Here is an 18,179-nt window from a genome sequence, read left to right as displayed (position 1 = left end):
TAAAGGCATGAACACAAGCGAGCTCCAGAGTGAAATGAATGGATAGCGTGCATTGAAGAGAGAAAGAGACAGCCACATGAGAGATGTCGACTATTCGCTGCTTAAACGTGTAAAGGCGTGGATACATTAATGTGTTAGAACTTATTTAAAAATAAGTTAAAATCCCAATTCTCATTATAGACGAGATATTATCTCGTCTGTCACATGCCATATACTAAACTGCAGGCACTTTTTGGTTCCAAGGTTTTGACCCAAACAAATTAAAAAAGAATCCTCATAGATGATTCCCGAGATGCTCCGATCATGCAGTTTTTACTGTTAAGACTTAATTTATCGTTGTAATGTTGCGATACCTAAGCCCATTATCATTTCAGCGCTGTATTGATGATGGGAAAAAAAGTAACATATAATTTGGAAAACACTGCTTTGTGCTCAAAGAAAATTGTGAACACATATAGTGAACATAGACAATATTCATGGGCGTGTGCGTGTGATGTAGCCAGTCAGATGAAATGATAGCTGAAAAAGACATACATATAAATAAAACTTTTCCTAGAGCCGAGACAGATGGTTTAATTAAATAATGTCAGACGTGAAAGTTGTGAAAAATTTAGAAGTCTCGATTGTTAAAATTAATTTAAGTGAGAATGCATTTCACGTATCGGCCCTTAGAAAAAAAGAAGAACAAAATAACATTAAACATTAATGGCCTGGCTTCACCACTAGCAAAAACATAAGACGCGAAATAGTTTTATCACCCAGTTAACACATTAAAGTATCCGGATTCCCTGTGTATCGGTCAACTTTGAAAAACAAACTTAGTCATTTTTTTTAACAATCAGATACGTCTGCGAGCGATATTCCAAATTTTTTAACAAACTTAGTGTTCAAATTGTGCAGACAAAAACTCTCTTTTATTCAAGCGACAATTCGATTTAATACAACTCACGATCTAGTTTTATGATCGCGCATATTAATGAATAATGAACTAGTTACTTTCTGGATGAGGAAGGGTGAACAGGCACCTTCTGGGCACGCTCGCTCCATCGTAGGCCACGTCTTGGCCTCGGCTAGTCTGTGGCCATGAGTAAGCCCATTTATAATAAAAAAAAATGAGAAACTTGGCGTCTAAAGTTTAGTTTTTCAAAGTTGGCCAGCCGGTCAAGCAGCGACCACTAGCGCATCTGTACCGATTCATGGCGGGAAGGTTCGAGGAGATGGCGCCGAAACTCGACGCGATCGTGTTAAACTCCACTTGTTTTATGCTATTGTCGTCCGGTTGCTGCATCAGGTAGTCGGAGCGGAACAGCCCCAGGCTGAGGGTCTGAAATGGTGAAGGTCATCATTGTCCAGTCTTCGCTAGGTTTGCTGTGTCGATAATATCGTAGAAATAATAGTTTTGACATAATATTTTACACGGGAATAGTTACAATAACCTCAAAAAATTGGCAGTAACTGAAAACAAATTATATAAATTATGTACATATACGTATGTGGAATTGGTTTAAATCGTGTAAAAAAATAAAGACTATAACTAGTGTGTGTGCAGTATAATTAAAACGCCTTAAATGTGTGTTTGGTGTCTACTTATTACAAATAATATAAAAAATCAGCGTCCGCACCTAAAACCCTAAAGTCCCTAAACCAATAATTACATATGACTCCTATTACCATTATACATTGGAAGCATTGCTTATAACCTTTTACCCATTAATACTTACATCCAAGACCGTAAACATCATCTACCGTCATCTACAATTATCCTATAAAGGGGCCCACTGATTAACAGTCCGCCGGATGGTATCGGCCTGTCAGTTGTTCGGAACTGTCAAAATTTTGTTCTAACTGACAGGCCGATACCGTCCGGCGGACTGTTAATCAGTGGGCCCCTTAATGGACCTACTTTTTTCACGAACATGGCAATTGTCAAAATACAGGTAACTATTCGTCGTACAATGTCGACTCAGAAAGTACTGCGAATCGACATTTTCACATGACAATTGTCAAATGTCAAGTTAGTGAAAAGGGGCCAGCAGACACCTATTTCACTATTTTAACAACTTGACAATTATGATCAAACATCTAACGACATCTTTTAGCTAACGACAACTACCCAGTTGTCGTTAGCTAAATTTAGAAAAGTACGGATCAATGTCAAACGACAACTGTCATGTTGGAAAAATAGGGGTCAGTATTTTCATTTTCAGTTCGCTATTTGTTAAAGTTGTTAAATATTAGTCATTCTGTTACAGGGACATATACAATTAGTTTATTTAGTTTCTACATTTTTCTTATATGTATAATATGTATATAATTAATTAGTCTACACATAGTATAAACTACAATCATTATGTACACTTACATTATCAAAGCAAATTAAAAAGTTAGAAATTCACTTGAACTTACTTTACGACTGTTGAAGGTACGAAGGACGCTGATCGTAGCGTAATCAGCCATAAAGTAATTTCAAGTGTATTACTCATCTCAAATATGTAGAGTATTTTATGCGAGTCATCTTTAAATATTAACAGATAACATTACGAGTAAATATTAGAGTTGATTAGTTACCTAGGACTTGTATGGAGATAAGAAATTGTTAGAATTCGTATAAGCTAAAGCGCTTCAATTCAGTTCACACCTTACTTAATTCAATTCAGTGACTGACGACCGGGACGCAGTAATACGTAGACGTGAGATGCCGATATTTCTACAGTGTCTATATAGGTGCGAGCCTGTCGTCAGTTACTGCATTAAGTGTGCGTAGCGATTAAGTCTGCAATGATTTTGCACGCGAAAGAATAGAAATCTTAAACTGTAACGTAATTAACTGGTTTAGTTTGACGTAAATAAATGTATTTTCTTTCTTCTTTCTTTCTTTCTAAACTCCTAATTTCTATGAATATACATATAACGTTTATAGTGGCACTGCCATAATTTTCCACGAGTGCCAATTCAGTAGAAACTTAGCTTAGAGGGACTCTATAATATTATCGATGTTACTCTTTCAATACGTCATAATAACCTATTCATGAGTGTGCTTTTGTTATTTAGGGCCGATTCAGAGAATTCAGACATTGATTAATGTTAATGTGTTCATACATTTGCTTTGCGTTTATAATTGCCGCAAAACTAAGTGGCGAGGCAGATCATAATGCCATCTCTTTCACTCTTGGTTGGTCTTAACAAGGGTAAAAGAGATAGCATTGTGATCTCAGTGGCCAGTTGGTATTGCGGCAAGTATAGTAGCATAGCGTAGCGTAGCATAGCATTGCGTGGGTAAACCGGGCCTTAACCAACTTTAATATTTAAACGAATATTATCTATAGTTATTTACAAAACATAAATCATAATCTTGATCAGTCTACAAGTATCTATATAGAAACCATGTAACATTTCATTGTACCTCACCTCTACTAACGTGACAAACGACAGGTGACAGCAATACAACGTGTCAAATAATTGCTCACGGTAATAAAAAGCCGCGGCGGCGAATTGTCACTGTCTTTCGCTTTTCACGTTTGAACAATGTTGAAGTAGATCATAAGTGACCTAAATCACGTCAACAGCACGACATTCAGGATATTAAAAGCTTTAAGCAGTAACAAGTCAAATCATGGGTGAAAAACTGGACTTGGATCACTTTGAGGTACAGAAATAGGTACATATGGTTTACAGGTTGACAATGTCGCATTTAGGCGATACGCAGTCCTATTTTAATGTATTTTTCTGTTCCGGAGAATAAGATTTAACATAGAACCGCTTTCCTAGGCATTATAAAATAAATTACATCGACTATTAAAAAAATATTTTTTATGTTCATTTTAGGATATCCTACTAGCTAACTGGATATTATATGATAATTGTTTAAAATCATATAAACCAGAACGATTCTGCTGAACATAACTTGGAACCAACAATTGGAACCATTTAATATTTCGCTTTCCCTATTACACAAATTTGACAATAGGTTATATTACACAATTCTGCGTAGGGGGCGCCACTTGGTAAAAAAAGTTATTGGGTAATCCACACAGGCGATCTCTATGCATATTATGAATGTATTGTATTTTATTGACATCTTATTTTCGGGAGCACAAAAAACATTTCAGGATAATAATTCTCAAAGCGTTTAAAACTCCTTATTCCTGAGCAGCACCTGTCACCACCACGCTGACAATTGTCACTTGACAAATGATAATTCATTGACATTGCTAGTTCAAAAAGTAAACGCTACGTGTCAATACACAACCAGAAATGTGCAAGAAATTGTCATTGTCAGATGACAATAGTCTAGCATACGTGCCGAATTTCTTGCATTATGAAGATTTATCTCGCAAATTTATGTATAACATTCGAATTTTCTCAGGCTGGAGTAACTCCTCGTTTCAAACGCTCCAAGAATGTATGCGACACTGCGTACACCCGTAATCACCTCTGAATCTCCCTGGACACGGGCCCAAGATGGCCGAACCCGGACGCGATGCTGTTGATCTCGACCTGCTTCCAGGAGCAGTAGGGCGTGTGCTTCGCGCACTGGTTCTCCGTGTGCGGGCAGCGCGACTCCAGCATGATGTCGGAGCGCAGCATGCCTAGCGATACCGGCTGCGCAAGGTACATATATTGACGTCTAGTCCTGATATAACGGCTATAAACTTCAAGAAATACATAAGAACTGAATTTGGTCGCTAAAAGGAGTTGTAGAAATGCGTCTGTCATACTCAGCATGATGACGGCGCGCAGCATGCTGTGCACCGGCTGTGCAACGTAACGGTGTGAGTGGAAAGGACAAAAGTGTATTGTCTGTAGATAGACTACTTATGATTTACCAGAAGATGCTAGAGCAAAATATGTAAACGGGAAAAATATAAAAAAAGTTATTAAAATGCACTTGTTGCAATCTAACGACCTTAGTTACATATAATAATAATTTTAGTTATTATAAGATAGATATATGTATCATGATTTCTTTTTCTTGAACTCCCCATCGGCACACAAACCTCCTCAAGGTTTTGCCCACGATGGGTCCTGTAATATTAACATGCATGTAACTTGTATTATTCAATAAATTAAAAAAAAATACTAACATACCTAACCTAATCTTATTTTACGGTGTCTGGAAGGCATACTGTACCGCTTGTACCTGGGACGGCGTTGTATCGAGGTTTATGTAGGACTCTAACTCTAATCTTCCGGTCATTTCTAACCTACCCGCTTTGAATGGAAATGGAGTAACTAATAGGAAACGCGTTATGAATGATATTTTAACATTACCTAAATGGGCTAACTACGGTTTTTTTTTAAATATATATCCTGGAAACGCGATATAAATAGAATAATATGATTTTCACGAATTATATAGCAATGACACTATATAACTATCGCCAGTATTAGTCAAGTGTCAAACGACAACTGACAACATATCAATGACAGTGACAGTGCCAACTCACCATTTGTCAGAGTTACATGAACATGGTCCTTTTATATCTAGAAGATCAGAATAGTCTGTTGATCTCGACCTGGGACAATGCCTATGATGGTCACAGTCACAGGCAGTGTTGGCCGAACGTTAATTGCAATTAACCTTTAACCAGTACAAATTCAACCGTAAACCGTAACGGACGATTACAGTTTACGGTTCAGTTTATAATGGTTAATAGGCAAAAATAATAAATTGTATTAACGTTTTGGTCAGCACTGGTCACAGGTCATGCTATATGGACATGGGTAAACATTGTATATACAATGGGTTCTTTAGGATGCAACCGGGAATGCTAAGTCGGAGAAGAGTCTATTAACCAATCATCATATATAAATAAAATTAAAGGAAATCCAAAAATGTGAGACATTTATCTGATGATATTGGGCTGAACCAATTAAATTAGGCATGTATGACGGAACGGGACAATAAAAAATACACGGCAAAATCAGACAATTGAATATGACAATGGGTATGACTTCATTTGCAATAATTTCACAGAAAATCGCAAAGATTGGACGGCGGCATCCAAGTAAAAAAATGTCACGTGATTTCAGAATAAGATTATATCTCACGTTACTCGGTCAATGAAATTTGAACCCTATAGCGTTGCAATAAAGTTGATCTTCCGAAGCTATAAATTATATTTTAATAAAACAACGTTACTCGCAGTTATGGAGCGAATTTCGTCATTTGCGTAAATAGTAATCTAAGTTTGAATAAAAACTATTGGAAAGTGTTCCACTGCATTGCACATTTATAATAACTTATAATAGTGTTGATATATTTCAAAATGGCAGACATCCATTAGCGTAAGGATTACATAACGAAATAAATATATTAACGCTCAACATGACTTCTTTTTGAATAAACTTGGATAAACTTTTGGTTTGCTTTACAATTGAGTTGCGAAAATGAATTTCATTTTCGCAAATCAAAGGAAGATTTTTAGGACATACAGAATACAGAACAATACTGAATAGGAAACTCTATCTGTCCACCAAATTTTATCGAAATCCGACGGAAAAATACGACAGCGAATAAAAATTCCGCCCAAATGTATATTGGTATACCGTATCTCAATGCAATAAGGTTCACTTTGTACTTATGTATCTTTCTACATTGTGATCAGTTTTATATTTCTCTTGGGGGTATAGAATAGACGTCGACTGGAGTTATCCATTTTGATATACATCGTAATATAAGTTGATACTTAATTACTTAGTTCACAGAGTTAAGACTACAATTTTGTTATAAATACAATTTGGAATAATTATGCCAATTGTTACGAAAAAAACTTATTATAAATCAATTACAAAAAAACCTGTAACACTTTTAGTAACACAGACGAGTGAAAGTGTGCAGTGAACTTTAAAATTAAATGTAGTGATACTATTATATTTGCTATCGATATTATATTATTACTGGTGTTTGAAAACGCCCTGTATGTATTTCGTTACAGATGAATTAATTGTGAATGACTACTGGCAGAAAATCTAATTAATACAAAGACGGCTTACTTGGTATCTGACAGTCGTATCTTTAAGTAACAAAAAATACATGGTATTTTTTTACTTTAAAAAATGACAGCAAGTAATATACGAATCGGTCAAAGTATTTTACGGCTTTCTCAGGCACATTCGTAGAAATAATCTGTCTTCAGACGACCTAATAGACATACATACACATACATACAGGGAGTTCTCAAGCATTTGTCAATATAAAAGTCCATACAATTCAGCGCTTTATATTGATATGACCTTGCATTATCACAATACTCATTAGTGTTTCCTCTTAAATCATATTAATAAGAAGCGAATACGTTCAAAGACAAATTTACGAGATTTTAATACTTTTCGTCTTAGTAAAAATTATGATAAAAATTAGCATTATGAGAAGTACACAAATGAGTTTGTGCGCAGGATATAGTATTTAAATTTAGCACAAGTATTATTTTCTCGCTTATCTTTATCTATTTAAATTTTAAAATATAACAAGTACCCTAAGTAAGCAAAGCCACAGATGCCTTATGGAGTAAAACTTCTAGTATACGTGAATTAAGGTCATGTCCATCTGCATATGTATTTTGTTCACTGAGAGAAGAGACCTGCGTGATTTGCTCTGCAAATTTTTACAGTTAATTGTCAAAAAGTTACAAAAATCCCATACGGTGCGTCTCTGACTACCTGGGGCCCGTTTTTCAAAAGCTTGTAACTTGTAATACAAGCGGATGTCACTTTTTGACAGCTTTTGTTAGAAAGGGACTTCCACTTGTATTACAAGTTACAAGCTTTTGAGAAACGGGCCCCGGCAGTTAATAGAAAGGAACTTGTTAGTGTTTTAGACAGCTAAGCGAGAAAATTAAACTTGTATTAGCAGTGCTAAATGTAATCTTGGGCCTAAGAATATTAAAGCTCAGGCCCGAATTACACTTCTAAGTTTTACTTACGTAAGTATCATATCATATCATATTCATATTTATTCACCAACAATACAAGATTGTGTTTGAAGTAAATTAAAATAGGTAACATTTTGGAAATAATACCTAACAATTATCATATTAGTTGGGACAAAGCTATTTGTTAGAACGAGATAACGATATTCATCTCTCATTCTGTAGTATAGCTGTGTTCGTACTTACGTAAGTAAAACTTACAAGTGTATCTTGGGCCTTAGACACCACGATTGTCGAGATTTCACGAGCCGTTTATCAGGTTTACTATGCCTGCCCATCCTCGCCATCTAAGCTTTATTATCCTAATAGGCCTGTAACCAAGTTTGTAACCTAATAAACTATGAATACTAATAGCGTTATTCATAAACGGCTGCTACCTTAATCAGTTGATGATCGTCGCAGGGATCGGATACCGGTATTTTTTGTATGGGAACGGAAACGGTATTTTTTCGTTCTTTGCTAATTACTTCATTTCTAATTGGGCAATCTAATAATACGAAGTCGTAACCTAAAAACACAACTGAGTCCTACATTTCTAGTATAAAATAATTCGCAAAATATGGTTATTTCTAAGTTTTTGCAAAAAACCGGTTCCGATCCCTGGATCGTCGTTTGTCCCTACCTGTCGTTATGTCATAGAGAGGGAGAAACGATCATCAGCTGACTAACTTAACAAACGTTTATGGGTAAGTACATACCTGAGCGATGCCCTCCTTCCGGACCTTGACCCATATCTCGTAGAGGTTGGCCGTGAACTCGTCGACTTGTAGCGCGTTTTGCAGTGTGTGTTCCAGAAAGTCATCGTCATGGGCAACCTAGGTTGTATTTTGCTCATTAAAAAGGTGTCGGAATGTCTCATAGGCGTCTCTGAATAAGTACGGCCTACCGCGAAAAAGGAAAATCGAAATTTCGTTATCTGCGTCTCGCTTAGTGTAAGGCCTGAGTGGACGCTCGAAGCGGAGCGTTCGGCGGGACGTGCAGCGTGGCGTCGGGGTCAGGAGTAATTTCAGCAGCGTGCACTAAGGCCGCTGCTATACGTTTGCATTTGTTTCACATGCACGCCGCACGCCCCGCCCCGCTGCACGCACAACTCGAGCGTCCACTCAGGCCTTACACTTAGGCTTATGAAGAGCAATAACGAAATTTAGATTTTAGTTTTTCGTGGTTCGTGGTAGACCTTCAGACTTACTATTTGTTCAGATGTTATGTCTGAAATAGACGGCATTGGCCTTGCCGTAAGTCGATGATTTGGGTGAAGTTTTTGTTAAAAGATTTACGGTAGGTTTTAGATATTTTTTATAAAAAACATGCTTTCCCACTTTGAACGGCTACAAGTGGACATCAGGGGCCCGTTTGTCAAAAGCTTGTAACTTGTAATACAAGTGGAAGTCCCTTTAAACAAAAGCTGTCAAAAAGTGACATCCGCTTGTATTAGAGTTTGTGCGGAAAGAGAAGAGTCATGGAATACATCCCAATTCATTCCACGACTCTTCTCTTTCCGAACAGACTCTACAAGTTATAAGCTTTTGAGAAACGGGCCCTAGCCCACTTAGAGTGACTTGCGCTGTCGCGTGCGATTCCATACTTGAATTTGCACTTACGTCGGCGGCCGATCATAAAATCCGCCAAATCATGGAATCCCTTGGCATATCATGAAACGCGCCATTTCATGATACGCTAAGGAATATCACGATCTGCCTCGGCAGATCTATGAGAGCAATGTCGATGAAGTGCAAGGCCGCCGACATATAATTATACATATGGAGTCGCGCGCGAGAACGCAAGTCATGCTAGGCGGTCAGATCCGATCGTGATCATGGCAGATTACATGATAATATAAGAAAAAAGGCATTCGAACCGGCTCACCCGTGTAAGCTCTTACAGGGACCATTATAGACACAAATACACACATAGATATATTATACATCATCATCTTCCTCGAGTTGTCCCGGCATTTTGCCACGGCTCATGGGAGCATGGAGTCCGCTTGGCAACTAATCCCAAGAATTGGCATAGGCACCAGTTTTTACGAAAGCGACTGCCATCTGACCTTTCAACCCAGATGGTAAACTAGGTTTTATTAGGATAAGTCCGGTTTCCTCGCGATGTTTTCCTTCACCGAAAAGCGACTGGTAAATATCAAATGGTATTTCGTACATAAGTTCCGAAAAACTCATTGGTACGAGCCGGGGTTTGAACATATGTTTATATGTATACATATTAAACTTATAACACCCCTCTTTTTGCGCCAGGGGTTAACTATACCATGAGGAATAAAAAGTCCCAGTACTCATAGGAAATTCCGGACTCATAGGTGCTCTGCAGAGTCATATACAAAAATAAGACATTATGCTTATTCATTTACTAATGAATATTACTTTTATTAAAAGGGATTTACATAATGACAACTCATATTATTCATACGAGGTAATAGTAAAAACGTAGGTAATTAGTTAACAGTCGCAATACATGCATGATGAGTAAATAGGTAATAATTTTATGAGTTACTAGTTATTAAGATACAATGGGTTTTCCTACAGTTATTCATAAATCACGAGTTGAATTGACTAATTAATAAATGCCTCTTTACTAAAAGGCATAAGTAATTCAAATGTTTTCTCATTGTATTTTATTATGTTGAAAGAGTAGAAAAGGAATGGCATGACATGTATAGGCATTATTATGTTGTAGGTTGTTACAAATCATGATTGACAAAATTAACTATCAATAATTAACTAAGTACCTAGTTCAATAATCTTTGTAACAGCATCTGCTGTTCATAAGAAATTAAAAAATGTAAGATTGACGAATCCAGCAACATGGAAACTAGTTTGATATTATGTATTCAAAAGGTACTTTCATACGAGATACAGTATGTAGCGACCCCTTTTTTTAAAGGAATAATTTTATTGAAGATGAAAACAAGTAACAAACAACAAAAACCCTTATAACTTTTTTTAAATATATTTCGTTAAATTGAAATAATCACGATTATTTAGCAGTGGCGCTAGTGTGCATGTTGATGGGCTCTTAATCAAAAAAAGATTGCCTGATCCAAACTGTGATTTTTAATGACTGGAGGTGGCACATCATGTGAAGCGAAAGAGAGAGAGAGAGAGAGAGAGAGAGAGGGAGAGAGAGAGAGGGGGAGGGGGAGAGGGAGAGGGAGAGGGAGAGAGAAAATGTATTCATGATTACCTTATGCATGAGCTCGTTCAGAACCTGCTGCAGCTCTACTGCCTTGTTGAACTCTGTCCGAGGGAACGGAGACGGCAGCAATACAAAGGGTGCAATCTGGAAAAGGTGACACAGTAAATAACTTGTTCAGCATGAAACATCGAAATAATTTAACGGTTTAACTCATGTATTTTAGTCACGCTCACAATACAGTTTAAATGCAATATGTGTAGCATCATTGTAAGATTAAGATAACCCATTAGAGCCCGTTATACTCACTTATGTACACCTGGGTTACGGTGTTAGATTCAATTATTTACTGTTACTCTATTTGGGTTGTTATCTATGAAAAGGGACCTTATTGTCGATGGCGCTTACGCCGCACAGCGTCGCGCGGCATTGTATTTATATCGGAGCTTCGTTAATAATGGCGTAAGCGTCATCGACAATAAGGTCCCTTTTCATGGATAACGTCACATTTAACAGCATTAAAAAATGGTGGATCCCTAAAAGTGGGTGTAATTAATAAGTATTATTCTTTCTTCATATTGCGCTATGGTATGAAGAAATTTGAATTTATGTTTACTAAATTTACAAATATGGAATGCAAACGCATTGAATATTTTTATATATACACTATTATTTTATAGACATATATAACCATTGCTCTCGTGAGCAGAAGGATATAAACAGAAACTTCGATGGAAAGGTTAAGATCTTAATGCAGTGGTATTTTTATATTTTATGAGAGTAAATAAAAACTAAACTAGCCTTTAATTAAGGTAGTATAAAGTTAGTATATATTTCCGGTTGTATGAAAAAAATTAAGGTCTTATTACCTGGATAGCATCCTTGGTGAAGTTCTTCTTGTCTCTCATGCCTACTCCATGCATCAGAGCCCAGTCCTTGGCCTTCTCTATAACTCCTATCAGCGTTTTTTGTTCCAACGGTAAAGGAATGCACGATGTAAACCGGGCTTGCGACATCTTGCTATAAAAAAACTTGCACAATTTTATACCACTAATTTTTAGTAAGAATCGGCTTAAGGTTTGTAAATAATGAGGCTTTTATTATTTTTTTGTGTTGTTTTTTAAGCTGACTGCCGACTTCACCGACTCGAGTCTTGACAGTGACAGACACAGACAGCTGACTGGCAAGATTCAAACAGTGACTAACAAAAGCGGCCAAGTGCGAGTCGGACTCGCCCATGAAGGGTTCCGTATTTAGGCGATTTATGACGTATAAAAAAAAACTACTTACTAGATCTCGTTCAAACCAATTTTCGGTGGAAGTTTACATGGTAATGTACATCATATATTTTTTTTAGTTTTATCATTCTCTTATTTTAGAAGTTACAGGGGGGGGGACACACATTTTACCACTTTGGATGTGTCTCTCGCGCAAACTATTCAGTTTAGAAAAAAATGATATTAGAAACCTCAATATCATTTTTGCAGACCTATCCATAGATACCCCACACGTATGGGTTTGATGAAAAAAAAATTTTTGAGTTTCAGTTCAAAGTATGGGGAACCCCAAAAATTTATTGTTTTTTTTCTATTTTTGTGTGAAAATCTTAACGCGGTTCACAGAATACATCTACTTACCAAGTTTCAACAGTATAGTTCTTATAGTTTCGGAGAAAAGTGGCTGTGACATACGGACGGACAGACGGATAGACGGACAGACGGACAGACAGACAGACATGACGAATCTATAAGGGTTCCGTTTTTTGCCATTTGGCTACGGAACCCTAAAAACCGTCTAAACACCGGTTTTTTATAAGCTTTTTCAAGACGATTTCATTTAAGGTCATGTTAAAAACGTCGTACTGATTTAAATATTTTCGCACTTTAGCTCACTATGTCCTGAACGAACTTAAATTTAAGAATGACATTGACATTTGAGTCATTTGACATTTGACAGCATGGCTGCCACGGCTTTGGATTCCGAAATCATGAAAAGTGATAAATATTCGATATTATTGCCCACATACAATGAGAGAGAAAATTTGCCCATAATAATATGGCTCATTATGAAATATTTGGAGAAAAGGTAAGTACCAAAAGCAAATCAATTAAAGACTAGAGTCAAAATACGTCGCAAAAGTTTTCGTTTATTTACCATTGTCTTTTACCGTTTTATTGCAGTGGCTACGATTTTGAAGTGATAATAATTGATGATGGAAGTCCCGACGGTACGCTGGATGTGGCGAAACAGCTGCAAAAGCTGTATGGATCCAGTAAAATTGTTTTGCGCCCGAGGGAAAAGAAACTAGGTTTAGGCACAGCGTACATGCATGGAATAAAACACGCCACTGGAAACTTTATCATTATTATGGACGCTGACCTTAGTCATCACGTAAGTATTTTTGTAAATAAAAATTTCAAGCAGGCTGTGCTGAGTTTGTCTTTGTTTATATAGACATTAGTGTCAAATTATAATTTCCTATTTTAATATCCCCTTAACCATTCCACATTCGCGTTAATCACGACACGTTGTCGTTTTGCCTCCAAGAAGCACTTTTACTACATGTGAATGTGATCAAATGTTGAATTTCTATTTTAATATGACCTTGACCCCCGCGATACAGGCCATGCCTAGTGCGGCGTTCACTGTAATGTGACTGTTAAACTTTTATTGTCAATAAAAATATTGTTATTGTTATTAATTTACTTTGCAGCCAAAATTCATTCCTACGATGATAGACCTCCAACGCAAGCAGGACTTTGATGTGGTATCCGGTACTCGTTACACGGATGGCGGTGGAGTCTACGGCTGGGACTTTAAGCGCAAGCTCATCTCCCGCGGTGCCAACTTTGTGACACAGATGCTGCTGCGACCGGGGGCTTCTGACTTGACAGGGTCGTTTAGGTAACACATTTTGACACCATCAGCTTGAAATTAACCAATCAACTCTACATTTAATACAAACATTATTGACATTAATTATTAAACATTATTTTGTAAATACAATAATGTTCTCATAAGACTAAGCCACTAGAAATATTTGTGACATCTTCAGTCAAAAATAACACTTCGTGGCTTGTTGATAAAACTTAGAGGATATAACCAAACGGAGTAGCCATTAACAGGCGTTCCCCTCTGTCAAAAATAGGCCGCCAATGGTCATACACAATGTATGGACTGATGTTTATCTAACATGGCTATTTTTACGTTACATATACATTTGACGTGCCCTTCCCCCGCAAAAAAAGATTGTTTTGAAAATGAAATGAAATGAAATTATTTATTTCCAGAATTAGTTTTCATATGTTAAATAATACAATTATACTATTAAACTAAAATCTACAATGAATACTTAAATACTAATTAAAACTTAACATTAACTAGACCTATAGTTCGTATTTTTTAGCATTAGAAAGAACTTGAAAAAAGGTAAGCGATTTTGACATGTCTTTTAATTGAAAAACACTTTTTAAAAATCAATAACTATTACTTATAAAAGCAGAAGACTATAAAAGATTGTATTAGATTCATAATTGTTACATATTTACCGTAACTTATTTTTAAAATGTGTTTTTCAATTAAAAGACACATCAAGATTGTTTACCTTATTTCTAATGCTAAAAAAACGAAGTATAGGGGCGTGTCACACCGACCTCATGGTGGTCATGGTTTTGTACAAAAAATTACAGACAAGGCGTCTCCATTTCGTTATATCCTCTAGTTGCATATCTAGGCATGAAAATCAAATCAAATGTTTTTTGCAGATTGTACAAGAAGGACATCTTGCAGAAGCTCATAGACAGTTGTGTGTCCAAGGGCTATGTGTTCCAAATGGAAATGATTATCAGGTGGGTATCTAACTTGCAAATTTTTAGGGACACCCTTAAAATATTTGTTAGAAGGCTGTTATACTTAGGTCATACTGAAAATTCCTGGACTGGCCACTTAGAAAAAATAAGTTTTCTCATATATCAGAATCCAGAAACTTTCAGTATGTTATAGACTCACGTATATAGACTAGCGACCCACGTATATTATAGACTAGCGACTCGCTCCGGCTTCGCACGGGTTAATAAATTATACATAAACCTTCCTCTTGAATCACTCTATCTATTTTAAAAAACCGCATCAAAATCCGTTGCATAGTTTTAAAGATCTAAGCATACATAGGAACAGACAGACAGCGGGAAGCGCCTTAGTTTTATACTAAGGACTGATGATAAACCATAGAAGTATTTCTTATTTGTTGTAATGTTAAAGTTGGATCTCTACTGTTTCCCAAAAAGTTTATGTCATAATGTATTGTTTGCCCGCATTTTCGTTAGTCATATTTAATTTATTTGGTTCAGAAACGCGTCACTTTTCAGGGTTGACATTAAACAAACCTAACCTAACCTATCTATAGGATAACCTTACGAAAATCCTGAAAAGTTAACGGTTTCAGTTTTATGATTATAAACAATATTATGACTTAAAATTTTATGAGAAACAAAGGCAGGACCCCGTTAAAGTTATATCAACTTGTCTACAGAGCACGCCAACTAGACTACACGATCGGCGAGGTGCCCATAACGTTCGTGGACCGCGTGTATGGAGAGTCCAAGCTCGGAGGCTCCGAGATCGTGCAGTTCGCGAAGGCTCTACTATATCTGTTCGCTACCACGTGATCTTGCTGTGGGGTGAAGGGGGGGGGGGGGGGAAGCGGGGGTGTTCTTTTGGAACAAAACTGAAACTTAGGGTTGGTTGCACCAAATCCGCTGTCACGGTCAAAATGTTCGTCTAAATTATACATTTTTTTTACAAAAAAATAATTTTTAGTACAAGCTTTTAACGTTGACTGTACTTTACTTGCCACAGACAACTAATACTCACCGAGACAATACTAACGGACACAAATATGTGAAGATCCTGAAAATTTTCTTTGTAAAAACTTCGCAGTTTTGTAAAATCTCCAGCGGCACATGATACCCGCAACATACATAATATAATACATCAACATATGGTCCAAAACATGTGAAACTGAAACATGAAATCAAGTGTGTTCTAGAAACATGAAAATAACCAATGTTGCTTACGATGAAATAATTTATGTGCATATTTTGAAATATAATTGGGTCGGTGACGTTATACACATTCCATAAGCTAAGGACGCGGCCAATGGGCGAGCGGTGAGCGGAGCGTGTAGCGGGCGGACGAGCGAGTTTATTATTATAATAAAAATATGATAATGTACATAGATATAGAAGTATATAAATAAAGATTTTGTTACTATATTAAGGGTGTTTTAATCGAAATATTGCAAGTTATTTTTAAGTATAGCTAATATCAGTTGAAGTCTAGCTTGGGCTGGTGCAGGGAAAAAGTTCATCATGAGCTCAACTATATGTAGTTGTCATTCCCTTTGTTTTAGTTAAGTATAGAAAAGCAGGTACACACGGATATGCGCGTTTTAACAAAATGGTGGGTCATGCGAAAGTAAGCCTGTCTGTCACTTATTCACGCTTACACTGCTGAACCGATTTCGATGAAATTTGGTACGGAGAAAGTTTGGAGACCGAGGAAGGGCATTGGATAGGTTTTACCAATCATCATCATCATCCTTTCATGCAGAGAGGGCAGAAGCTAGTATCCTGGTTATAGGTAATACTGCCGAAACGATCCATGCGCCGCAGTGGGCTTTCCAGGGCCAAAGCACGTAAATCACTTACTAGGAGGCGCACCCTGAATGCGTCATACATTTCAGTTGGTAATAAAGACATCAGCGTATCTAATACACCACAACGAATCGCCACAGAAAAAGAAAAACATTCTATTGATTTAGTTGTTATCATTATGTGCTGTGTTGTCTGTTTAGTTGTTGTCATATGTACCATTACTCATTCTACCGCCAACCACGATGTTCACAATCGCATTTTTTTTCTTTTCAACGGTTTTCGCGAAATTAGACAATCCAAAGCATGACTACATTTTTCACGAGTTGTTTAACAGTTTGCAAGAGATTCCTAAATTGAGAGTGGCTGTGCCGCTGGTGAATGCTTGGGTTTTGAGCTTGAATAGAGAAGTGGATTCCTTGAGGTTGAGGCAAGTGTCGGGGGATGAGGTGCGGGAGGTATTTGGTGCACAGTTAAATGATGGGTGAGTATCTGTATATTTATTTGGGTTCCGTAGTCCGTTTGCGTGCATATGCGACTGTGGAGGGCATACGGAAACCTAGACTGATGCCAAATAGCCAGCACAATTTTTAGGGTTCCGCACCCAAAGGGTAAAAACGGGACCCTATTACTAAAACTCCACTGTCCGTCAGTTTGTCTCTCTGTCACCAGGCTGTAACTCATGAACCGTGATAGCTAGGCAGTTGAAATTTTCACAGATGATGTATTTCTGTGGCCGCTATAACAACAAATACTAAAAACAAAATAAAATAAATAATTAAGTGGGGCTCCCATCCCATACAACAAACACGATTTTTTTGCTCTATTTTTTGTTTATGGTGCGGAACCCTCCGTGCGCGAGTCCGACTCGCACTTGGCCGGTTTTTTTAAATTGTGTTTTTGTATAATGCAATCGAATTTCGTATTATTGCAGGCACTGGATCGTATAATCAAAAATGATGTACTGGCAGCCCTGGTTTTTTGCGTAATGGTACGGAACACGTCGTGCGCGAGTCCGTCTCGCACTTGACCGGTTTTTGGAACTTATTGAGGCTTATAACTCTTATAAGTCCCGTAAAACGTACCCGTGATCACTGCGAGTTCCATCACCAATGACCCAAACAAAGCTATCTTGTATAAGTAGGTAATAAGTTAATAATAACCGTTGTGGGGTCTGTTACTCTGTTCATTAATTTGGCCGCTTTTCTTCATGTGTCAATTATCGGCACCTTGACATTTTTTTAAACATACACTGAGACACCTTAAGCATTAAGGCATTTAAGGATTTGTTAGCTGTACGTCCAATACGCAGTTCGTCCAAATGATATTTCAATTCGCATTTCGTCCAACACGTATTTGGTCCAACATGCATTTCGTCCAACAGCATTTCGTCCAATGCGTATTACGTCAACACGTATTTCGTCCAACAGCATGTCGTCCAACATGGATT

At 37.1% G+C, this 18,179-nt stretch overlaps 2 protein-coding genes across 2 annotated transcripts in view; one reads left to right on the top strand and one right to left on the bottom strand.

Moving 5' to 3' along the window:
- LOC134657812 (glutathione synthetase-like) overlaps positions 1-12,196 on the bottom strand; it is a 44,356-nt gene extending 32,160 nt beyond the window's left edge. Inside the window, exons 1-5 of the mRNA XM_063513381.1 lie at positions 11,948-12,196; positions 11,130-11,225; positions 8,630-8,746; positions 4,453-4,602; positions 1,191-1,324 (exon numbers count right to left, since the gene is read on the bottom strand). Coding sequence (XP_063369451.1) covers positions 1,191-1,324; positions 4,453-4,602; positions 8,630-8,746; positions 11,130-11,225; positions 11,948-12,094 — 644 coding nt within the window. The 5' untranslated portion in view covers positions 12,095-12,196. The remainder of the gene's footprint in view (positions 1-1,190; positions 1,325-4,452; positions 4,603-8,629; positions 8,747-11,129; positions 11,226-11,947) is intronic.
- Positions 12,197-13,027: 831 nt separating this feature from the next.
- Positions 13,028-15,786, top strand: LOC134658115 (dolichol-phosphate mannosyltransferase subunit 1). Its single transcript, XM_063513720.1, has 5 exons — positions 13,028-13,163; positions 13,259-13,469; positions 13,792-13,982; positions 14,843-14,926; positions 15,610-15,786. Exons 1-5 carry the CDS (start codon positions 13,036-13,038, stop codon positions 15,743-15,745), a joined length of 750 nt encoding a protein of 249 aa, XP_063369790.1. The 5' UTR covers positions 13,028-13,035; the 3' UTR covers positions 15,746-15,786.
- Positions 15,787-18,179: the final 2,393 nt, after the last annotated feature.

This window comes from Cydia amplana, chromosome 21 (assembly GCF_948474715.1).
Source record: "Cydia amplana chromosome 21, ilCydAmpl1.1, whole genome shotgun sequence".
NCBI classification, from domain to species: domain Eukaryota; kingdom Metazoa; phylum Arthropoda; class Insecta; order Lepidoptera; family Tortricidae; genus Cydia; species Cydia amplana.
Note: the sequence above shows the minus strand (reverse complement) of the source record. Positions and strands in the feature narration are given on the sequence as shown.